The sequence below is a fragment of the Solenopsis invicta genome, chromosome 10, assembly GCF_016802725.1.
Source record: "Solenopsis invicta isolate M01_SB chromosome 10, UNIL_Sinv_3.0, whole genome shotgun sequence".
Classification (NCBI taxonomy): Eukaryota; Metazoa; Arthropoda; class Insecta; order Hymenoptera; family Formicidae; genus Solenopsis; species Solenopsis invicta.
In genome coordinates, this window is record NC_052673.1 from 6,931,497 (window position 1) to 6,942,182 (window position 10,686).

The 10,686-nt window shown below is 41.4% G+C and overlaps 1 protein-coding gene across 1 annotated transcript; it reads right to left on the reverse strand.

The window, feature by feature from the left end:
• Nucleotides 1–5,257: 5,257 nt before the first annotated feature.
• LOC120358778 lies at nucleotides 5,258–6,048 on the reverse strand. Its single transcript, XM_039454048.1, has 2 exons — nucleotides 5,974–6,048; nucleotides 5,258–5,892 (listed from the first exon to the last, which is right to left on the reverse strand). Exons 1-2 carry the CDS (start codon nucleotides 6,009–6,011, stop codon nucleotides 5,310–5,312), a joined length of 621 nt encoding a protein of 206 aa, XP_039309982.1. The 5' UTR covers nucleotides 6,012–6,048; the 3' UTR covers nucleotides 5,258–5,309.
• Nucleotides 6,049–10,686: the final 4,638 nt, after the last annotated feature.

Consider the following 10,686-nt stretch of genomic DNA (forward strand, 5'->3'; position numbering starts at 1 on the left):
TGCTGTTGATTATTTGATACATATAAATTGAAAATAATATATTAAGTGAATAGGAATAATAAATCATGTTTATATTATATATTGCTTTTATATATTATTATATTTTTATATTGCTTGAATCTGTATTTTATTTATCAGAATATTTAAATATGTTTATTATAATAACTAAAAATAATACTTGTTTACTTTGGACAGTTTGATTAAAATCTGAATAGAAAAACAAATAAAAAAATTAACTTACAAAATGGACAAAGTTAACTATTAAAAACTATTAACTAAGAACAAATATTATATATAGATGTGGAGCAGTCTGTAAGTATTACAGTTTTGCATTTTTTGTGCCTTAATACTTAAAGTAAATGAAAAACGTTCTTTCAGTAATTAATAATAATTATCGTGGAAACACTTAAGTATAACATAAATATTCTTAGCATATAAAACTTTATGTATATTCAAATTGTTGAACACTTCATCTATGTTCATACAACGTAAAAATATTGAAAATGTGATAAAGTCTGCCTGTTAAACCAGGGGCACATACAAAAACTTAAAGTAGTAAGACGTTATAGTAAGCGAATTAGTCAATCACTATAGAGAATGTAAGGTAATTGGCCGTTTCGCTTACTGTTATGTCTTAGTGCCTTAAGTTTTTTTGTGTACCCCTGGCTTTATAAAAGAAAAATTACAACTTATCGATTAATTTGTCCATTTTTTCACTGAAAACCTTTATCGCATTTTCTTGAATAGCAATAAGTTTTTTGTGCCTTATATATTTTGCCTCTTCTCTTTTGTTATTAATATCGTGTAATTGCACAAACATTTGCTCAAATTTAGTTTTTTTGGGAATGTTTTTCTTTGGTGCTTCTTCAGAGGAACGTTTTTTTATTTTGATATTCTCTTTGTTATTTTCAATATCATCAGCCTGTAAAATATTTTCTACATTTAAATCGGTATCTAACGTTATTCCCTAACCTCTAGAAGATGATGCAGTTGCGAGAGGAACGACATTGGGTTTGCGTCCTAACATTTCGTTGAATAAATCAAAATATTCGAATTTTATAACAGCTGCACCACTTGCTGTCGCTTTCATATTATCAACTTTTGCAGTATATTTCTTTTTCAAATTTTTAAATTTAAATTCGCACTGCTTCGGTGTGTAATACAAATTTTTCTGGCCCAAATTCGTCGAAATTATTTTCCATACTGCTTCATTTCGTATTGTGGATGATTGAAACATACTCATTTTATATTTGTATTCGTATATTAATGCTACTGTTGCATCATGCGTCCATTTACTGCTTTTTTCATCGGTGCTATTGTGTTCAAATGAAGAGCTTTGACAGCTTTCATCAGTGGTCGACATTTCTTCTGTTGCAATTGTAGCATACATTAAACTCTTGTCTGAAAATAAAATTAAATGAAATATGTTAGTGATACAATTTTACGTTACATTTACGCTTTACATTGTAAAAAGATAAATTACAAAGAAAAAAATAAATTATAAAAATGTTAACCCTGTCTTCAAAAATTTTAACCCCTTTATTTGCGAGAAAAGCTCTGTTTTATATTATTCATTAATTTGCAAGCCGTGAAAAGAGAACTAATAATTAATTAAAAATGTCTTCACTAAAAAATAGAAAATAAATTACCTGCAACATTTTGTATCAATGTAAGGCCATTTTCATTTACAATTCTTCCTCCTATTTCGTCTGTCACATATTTTTCCATTTTTGATGGAATTGAAAATAGAATTGAAAATAGAATAGATACGCCTAAAAGTATCTTTATATTGTATTTAGTGGTAATCAGTAGTAATGGGGTGTGTATTATTTGCACCATTACCTATAAGGTACCTCTTATTTAGGTTAAGGTAACCAGACACTCATTACTGCGCATGTCGAGTTATTTCTACCCACCTCTTTGACATGAGTTAAGTTAGTTAACTCTAAAGTTAACTCTGTCAAATTTATGAACGACTTACTCTGAACGTACTTCCGGTCATATGCGAGTTTCTGAACGCTATAGAGTCAACTTTGAGTTAAAGAGTAAACTTTGTGAACGCAGTCCAGTAGTATTATGTTGCATTACTAATTTTCGTGGACTAAATATGTCTTTACAATAAACTTCACACGTATCATTATTATCATTTTGTATATATACAATACCGTTATATTTTGAAATGTACTTTGCAAAGTGTTTTTGCAGCAATTTGAAACTATAGTCTATGGATATTTTGTTTTAAATTGAAAATACCATTTTCATACGGAAATGCAAAAGTAGCCCATAGTGGACCACTTATGCGAACACTTCGAGTTACATGTAGCAATGAGTGAATATTAAAAGTCATACCGCTTTTACGGTATAACATTTCAGTTCCGCCAACAAAACCCAATAAATCAATTTCACTTTGTTTTAAATCGTGTTCTGAAATAGTTTGAGAAAGAAGGAGGTTAATACTTTGGACTAAAAGTTTAAACGAATTAAATACATTATCATCTAAAATACCTGAGATACATGACACATTATAAAATAATGTCTATGACCGCCATTCACTCGCCTTAAGTTTTCCATCTCTAAACGAGTGCGGTAAACGATGTATTTCTTTCGGAGGCTTAATATTAAATAATCATTTCTCAAAAGTATCTCTTTGTTTTCGCGATAAATAAAATGGAGAACTAGAAGAGTTCCACTCAGCCCACATTTGGCGTACACCTCCCAACAATACACTGTGCATGTATTCAACGGAGACTCCCCATACGCAATCAAAATATTTCAATTTTGTCAAAATTGAAGGACCTTTGACACCATTAATTGGTCTTTGCATACGTTTAACTTCTTGTCCGTTTTTTAAATATTTTACATGGTTTCTTATAGCGAATTCGGTTAAACTGCACAAGTGCACGGGTGCGCATTAAAGCAGCTGTACAATGATCTAATTACATTTAAAAATAAAATATAAGTACATGGAATGAAAAAAAGATATATTTTACCAAATAGCATAATATAATATCGATTAAAAATTTCACAATTTAATCTGTTAATACATTAATATTAAATACATATCTTTCGCCCATTAGTGTACGGCGGTTTTAATGTGTACCAGTGCGCACTAGTGCGTGCAACCGAATTCGCTATTAGTGAATCGTTTTTTGTGAAAGGATATCGCACAGAATCATAAACGTGCTCACCATTTGTATAGCACTAGCTACATCCAAAATAACCGTTAAATTGATATCGATTCTGCATTACAAGACGAGTAACTGAATTTACTGACGCGTATAATAATCGTAAAAAATGCAACGTTTTCATTATGAGTATCCAATATGTCATTGTTTATTAGTTTTTCTATCTGATTACTGAAAATCATCATTGCTTTAGTGCGTTTTGTTGGCGAAAGTGGAATGTTATATGGTAAAAGCGCTATGACTTTCGATATTAACTCATTGCTCCAAGCGTTCGCACAAGTGGTCTAGTATGGGATATTTCTGCATTTCCTTATGAAAATCTTATTTCCCATTTAAAACAAAATATCCATAATCCTAATGAACTATTGTTTCAAATTGCTACAAAAACTTTGCAAAAAAGTAAATTTCAAAATATAACGGTACATAATGATAATAATGATACGTGTGAAATTTATTGTAAAGACTTATTTAGTCAATGAAAATTAGTAAAGCAACATAATACTACTGAATGCGGTGCTGTCTTAATAGGGAAAAAAGTACATAGCCGTTAAGTTGGTATAAATTAACAGTTATTTTGTGCATACCTGACGGTATGCAAATAACATAAGTAGTAAGACTATGCCGATTCAAAGCCATGGGGCAATGAGGGGGGGTGAGGGGCGAGGGGAATGTAGGCGCGGGGGTACCTGCGGTACGTACCGCGGAGTGGGTGATGATCCGCGAGGTCTGACATGGGAGGTGGGTGGTGACCCGCGAGACCTAACTTGGGAGGTGGGGGTCAGCCCGCTGAACTGACCCGCGCGTGGGAGTCAGCCCGCGGTCCTACCCAGGTGGGAGGGAATGATACAGGGAGTGGGTGGTGATCCTCGAGATGCAGTGGGTGGTGTCACCCACTGATCTAGAGGTGGGATTGAAAGGTGGGGGTAAGTCGCGCGGCAGAGCGGTATGTACCACCGAGGATGATGTTGGGGAGAGAGGAATCCCATGGCTTCGAACCGGCGTGTATTTTTTAAAAAATACCACGGCGGTTCTCCGCGGCGATATCCGCGGCGATTTCCGCGGCGTATTTTGCGGCGGTTTTCCGCGGCGATTTCCGCGGGGCCCGCCGCAGCCCGCGCGCAATTTCCGCGGGTCCCGCCGCCGCCCGCGGGCAATTTTCGCGGGGCCCGCCGCCGCCGCCGCCGTCGCCCGCGCCCGCCGCCCGCGCCCGCTGCCGCTAGCGCGCGAATTCGGCGGACAGAGAAAAAATAAAAATTTCTTTAAAAAGAAACTTACCGCTCGCCGCCGCCGCCGCTGCCACCGTCGCCGCCGCTGCCACCGTCGCCGCCGCCACCGCCACCGCCACCGCCACCACCACCACCACCACCACCACCACCACCACCACCACCGCCACACTGTTAGTGTATTTGTTCAATATTCGTTCGGTACTATGCGTACCGAACGATGCCCCGTTGTGGTGTCCACCACAACAATGTAGTTTCTGTAAAAAACTACACGTTGTCCGCTTGTGGTGTCCACCACAACGATAAGCGGGACGAATTCCCGCTCTTCCTCCGCGCGACGATCCATTTTTTTTTTTTCGCGACACGACTGCGCGACGGTATAATTGCGACTGACGAAGGGCTCGCTCAGCGAGAGCATCCTCCGTCGCATCGCGTATTTTGACGGCGGCTAATCACAAAGGTATACGATTACATCGAAGACAAACGATATATGATTACATTGTAGGTGAAGCAAACGCCGCTACTCTATGCTTGCAATTATATTATATTAATTGTTTTATTTTTTTCTACCTAATTTTCGTTATTCTTCCTGCATCCACTTGGAAGACAGTATTCCACTACGTATAACTGTTCAAGTCTCGTAATTTTCTAGCCTTCCGTTCGAGAGATACAGAATATTCTTTATGCAAGTTATATTTGCCGATGCCCGATTCTTCCCCTGTGGAATGTTATCGTTCGCGTGATGCAATCAGTGTCAAGGTTATTCTATAAGAGACTAAACGCAACTTGTAACACTAATATACGTTATAACATGGGAAAGGTTTATGACGAGACAAACTCTGTTTTATACATTTCACATTTTTTTATTTGAGTATGTAATACAATGTGTACAATCATTCTATTAAGTAGTTAATGCGTCGTATATAATAGTATCAATAGCGTAGGCTATTAATTCGCACTCAATTTGCGAACTCTTATCGTAAGATTTGCGCAATAATTCTGTCGCGTCTGGTTTGTTCATGGCAAAGTTTTGACGCAAGAACGTTACAAAATATTTAAATTTCTCAGTCGCAGTTGCAATGCTCTGATGCAGCGTATAATATACATGCTCCACACAGTGCTCTAGTTCAAACATGAAGAGCATGGTTGTAGGCTTGAGGTAAATACATGCATCGAGTAAAGATAACTTAACAATACTTTCATCATGCAATTTCACGAGTTGTACGGTAAGGTCATGAATCGGTAACGATGGTGCTTCGGTTGACTGGACGAATCGCTCGAAATCCGCACGTTTATCTAACAGAGCTCTCCACGTTCTGTATGGTAGGACAATCCGGTTGCCACGTGTATCGCCGAGCGATATCTCCACGGAGCAGGAAACAGATCCCACGTTGATCGCTACATCAATCCATTTGTAGGAAGTTGATGTTAGCGCAAACCTTCTGCCCAGTATACGTGGCGTATATCGTATATTCGAAGACGCTCTGAAAAAAAGAAACGGATACGAGTGAAATAAATGAATAAAATGTCAAAGTCTTTATATCGTATAACAAAAGAATACTTACTTTTCACGCGCCTCGGTTGGAACGTAATAGTTTGCCATTGTATGTATTTCAAGAGCGATGTCAAAAACTGTTCAAACGAGCGACTGATGCAATACTGATCGCCAAATAGTGATGTTTGCAGTTATTAATGTTGTATTGGAAACGTATAGATGGAGAGGGGATAGTTTCCCCCACTCCAACAATTTCATCGGTAGCCTTGAACATGTCTCGACACGTTTATTCTTCTGAATCTTTTGTATAGGAGAGGGGATAGTTTCCCCACTCTTTCCAATAATTACATCATCATCGTCGGTATCACGTTTTCGCGACAACGTTGTACAAGAACAAAAATGTTATACATAACGTGCATGGTGTACGTGAAACGCTAAATGAAACATGAAAAAAAACGTTGAAGAAACGTCGATGTAATAGAGAAAAACGTCGATGTAATGGAGGGGAAAGGAATAAAAAAACGTATATTACATATGTTTATTCATGTAATTGTGTCCACCAATTGAATAGTTTGAATACATTTTGTAAAGCACAATGTCTATTCGTACGGTGTTGTCCACATTGAAAAGTATTAACATCATCTAGATTATTTAAATTATCCACGTCTTCGTAATCCACATCCAGGCTCTCGATGTATGCGTATTCTCGTCGACTGTCCAGAAGTAATTCTCCCAGCCATTCTCGTTTCTCGTGCCCTTTGACGTACACAATCTCCTTGTCGTCAGGATTTTCAGCACCCAGTACTGCAGTCGTAATCACTTGTCTCGCTTTCCGGTACGGAACCACTCCGTCGGTGCCCCATCTTAGTCCATGATGACAGGCAGTGAGCCAGGAAGCACAGGATCTTTCGGATTTCATCAACCAATCCCATGGCTGGGGACTGTCAAAGATATAATGCGCGAGAACGTTTCCCCCTCTTAACACCGCAAATTCTTTTACGATGAAACCCCTTAATCGTCCAAGGGGGAAACCTTGCAGATCCACGAACGTTGGCACGGACATGTCGCGGTCGAAAAGAAGACTGTGGTTCATGTCGATGTATCGTATAATATATATATGCGCAGAATTAGGTGATTTTGCGCACAATGTTTGTCAACGGGTTATATTGAATCACGCGATCGTGTATTATGAGTGCATACGCGCCGGTGTTCTCCGGTACGTTATCTTTAGTTTCGAATTCTATTCGCACGTCAACGGTTGCGCTCTTAATCGATTCAACTTGCCGACTGCAATCAATTATTACGAACGGACCTCTGTTTAGAAAGTTGGTGACGGTGAGATTCGGCTCGAGATACTCGTATCCGAGGTAGGTTTTGCAGAAACGCGCGTACATCTCGTATAGAATAGCCCATTTGTTTTTGGCAAAATCAAGATCCATTTCGATGTAGGGATAAGATTCAGAATTCAGATAAAGTTTCACGTTGGTCAAATTGCAATGGTCGAATCGGCTCGTGTCCTCAGACATGTTATTTTTTCGGCCGGTTTGCATAGCGAAAATGACGTATCGCGGCTTCTCGAGCTGAGTAGCGGTCTTGATAGCCCACGAATGCTTGGTGGTGCGTTGCAATAGTGGATACTCATAAAGATCCCACGAGCGAAAAGCCATGCTGAGATATCGTCCGCTCTCCAAAGTGCGCAGCATCGAAAGTTTATTTATATCACTCAAGAGCACATGCGGCATTCGCCACTGAATTTTAAACAACTCGAGAACGGGCTCCAACGCCGAATTACCCTTCAGACAATTGTTATCGTTGCGCGCTCGTATCAAGATCAACTCGTGACGAGCATTGATCACTATGCGTTTATAATCTTCGCAGAATCCTAACAGCACGTAGAGCGGGACACAGAAATTGAAATACCCGTCAGCGGTAGTCATCTGCGTTTCCCAGCCGGCATTTCGCAGAATCACGCTTTTGTCGGATGACAGCGTTACATAGTTTTTCAGCGTGCTGGTTATGCCCACGTTTCTATTACGATCAATTTCAACGCCGTTCAACTCGTATCTTATCTCGTCGAACATAAAAGCCACGCAATTGTTTCCCAATACCACGTCGCCGCTGACCCCTTCAGGTCTATTCTGTTTCGTAATTCTCCCCTCGACGTATAGGAAACTCTCGTACGGCAATGTATACAAATCTTGTTGTTGTATGGGTATTCTTATCTCATCGCTGTGCCCGTACGTTGTGTTTGCATACGGCGAATAAGCGTGGGTTTCAATCTTGACGATGCGATCGTCAAAGATCGGCTCGTCTCTGACGTTTAGAATATCAGTCATTTTTTAAGATTTTCGTACCGCGAATCCTAGTGATTGTAAAAATTTAACATTTGATGCGCTGAGCTTTTTCTTCTCAACTAATCTATTATTGACCGATAAAGTCGATTGCCCGGTAAATGATGCTCTCTGCGCTCGCTCGGCTCCGTTTATTACCAGCATCACACACGCCTTCGAACATGCAGCCTAACTGTGATTTCCTCCCCGCGAAAGTCCAGTAATCGTCCGTTTTGATCGACAACGCGTACGGTGATGTCACTAACGCTCCGTATGAGCACTGGCAAGTAAATGACTTGAGAAGGTCTTTCACTGACTTTATATCCCGGCGCGACGCTCGGTGAAAATTCGTGGATCGTGTGCACTCGCGCATCATTGCTGTAAGCTCCCGCGGTCAAGTTGCATTCTATGCGTATAATGTTCACATTCATGATGTTTATCGACACGTCCGATTCGTGCCATCTTCGCGGTCGCAGTATACGCATCGATGAGAATCCCAGCAGCGATCCAATGTTATTTGGTTTGCTGAAGTTTATTCTGTAGGCACATTTAATCTCGCACCGCATCGTGTTATGGTTTGCGCGAATCACTATCGGGAACGCTGCTTCCTCGTCCACATCGTCGTTGTTGCCGCGGACAGTGGCATCGGCAATCGTGCCATCCGCATTGGGTGCATCGCGTCGTGGACGTCTCTGCGAAATTGCACGTTTCAAATATTCGTTTATGGCCGGTATTTCATACGATCCTTCGGGTATCGTTAGTTCCGTGTCGTCCTTGCCGAAATAGAACTTATTGTTGGAGGCGTTCACGTTGGGTATCGTGTGATAAGTCTCGAAGAGCGTCAGACCGAGCTCATAGTCTCCATCGGTCAAATCTATTGGCGGTGAATAATTTGCAGCGAGAACGCTGCTCGTTCCGCTGAGCGTTAGTGTCAACGACATGACGGAGAAAGCGCTCGACTTACACTGAGAGTCTGCGGCACCACGTCGATCTTTTTAAAATTTTACTGTTTGAAGAAAACGCAAGCACATTTGCCCACAGAAGTTCTGAGCGTATGTCTGATAGGGCGTTCGGTTGTACTCAATCGTAACATTGTTTACGAAATAACGCACGAGATCTCGAGGTGGTCGCAGATTGCCAAAACTATCGAAATATTTGACGCGGTTGCTCCTCTTTGCAAACGCTACCCAATGAGTACCAGGCCCCGTGGTATTGTCTAGATTAACGATGGCGCTCTCGTTTAAACGCACGCCATTCGACGGTAAAGCATCGAGCATGAAAACACCTCTAAAATACGGTATGCGCATACGTCTCGCCAATTGTTTCAACTGCACGTCAGTAGTCACGCCTGTGGGCATTCTTATCGTCTTTTCGGCGTTTTTTTTTTCTTCTTCGCTGATAAACCTCGTCCACCGTTATATGGGCCCAGGTACAATCCTCGTCCGTCTTTATATGGAGCTAAATGTAGACCGCGACCCTGTTCCATCGCGCGATTGTGGCGTTGCAGCTCCTCGAGCTGGCGTCGCACGGCTTTGTTGGCGTTTATCGCTTTCGCTACACCGGCTGCTCCTCCGACTAATGATCCAATCGCGCCCAAGATTGGCAGGATCGGTAACATACCACCTCGCTTCGCCGACGGAAGTATTCGTTTTTTCTTTGTCGTTGTTTTCCTCTTTTTCGCCTTCATACCCATGCCGATCTTGGTCTTGGCCTTCATCGCTGTCCAAACGGCTGCAGCGGCGGCTTTTTCGCCGATAGTCGAATCTCCTGCGATGACGCGTCCCAGCGCTTTATCGGCGAGCACCTTATCCGCCGCGTGTCTATCGACGAGTTCGTTGCTAAGAGAGTATGCAATATCGTGTTCGCGGCACGCTGCGTCCAATGGATTTACGCCTCTGTCGCCTCTAGCTAATCGTTTCTTCAACCGAGTGCCCGGACCGCAAAACTGATAGCCGGGAATATGTAATTCGAAAGGAAGCGCGTTTATCGCTCGATTCAGCAGACCTCCGACGCAGCCTTTGCTCGACGCTGACATTCCTCGCAGTCCTTAATTCTCGGCGCGGGACCGTCAATGTGCGTCCGCTGCCACGGCTGATTGTGATGCTCGTTGCAGCGACGATACGTTCCAACCTCAGGGTCCGTCTGTATATGTTTCGGAAGTCTTGGCCAAAGATGATCGATGTAGTTGCCGCACACGCGTAAAAGTACAATCTTCGGTATATACTCCAACTGCTCAGTGCTTAGATCAAGAACATGGCAGGGAGATGACAACGCGAGAAACATTTTTTCGCTAATGAACGCTTCAAGGTTTCGCGCGTCTATATATAGGTGCTCGAGGTATCACGCGAGTTTAGTTGTAAACATGATATTCGTGCGGCAATCGCGTACGATACGCGTCACAAACTGTGACGAAAAATTGCGAATAATGGGGGAGAGCGCGCAGTTGCGGAAAC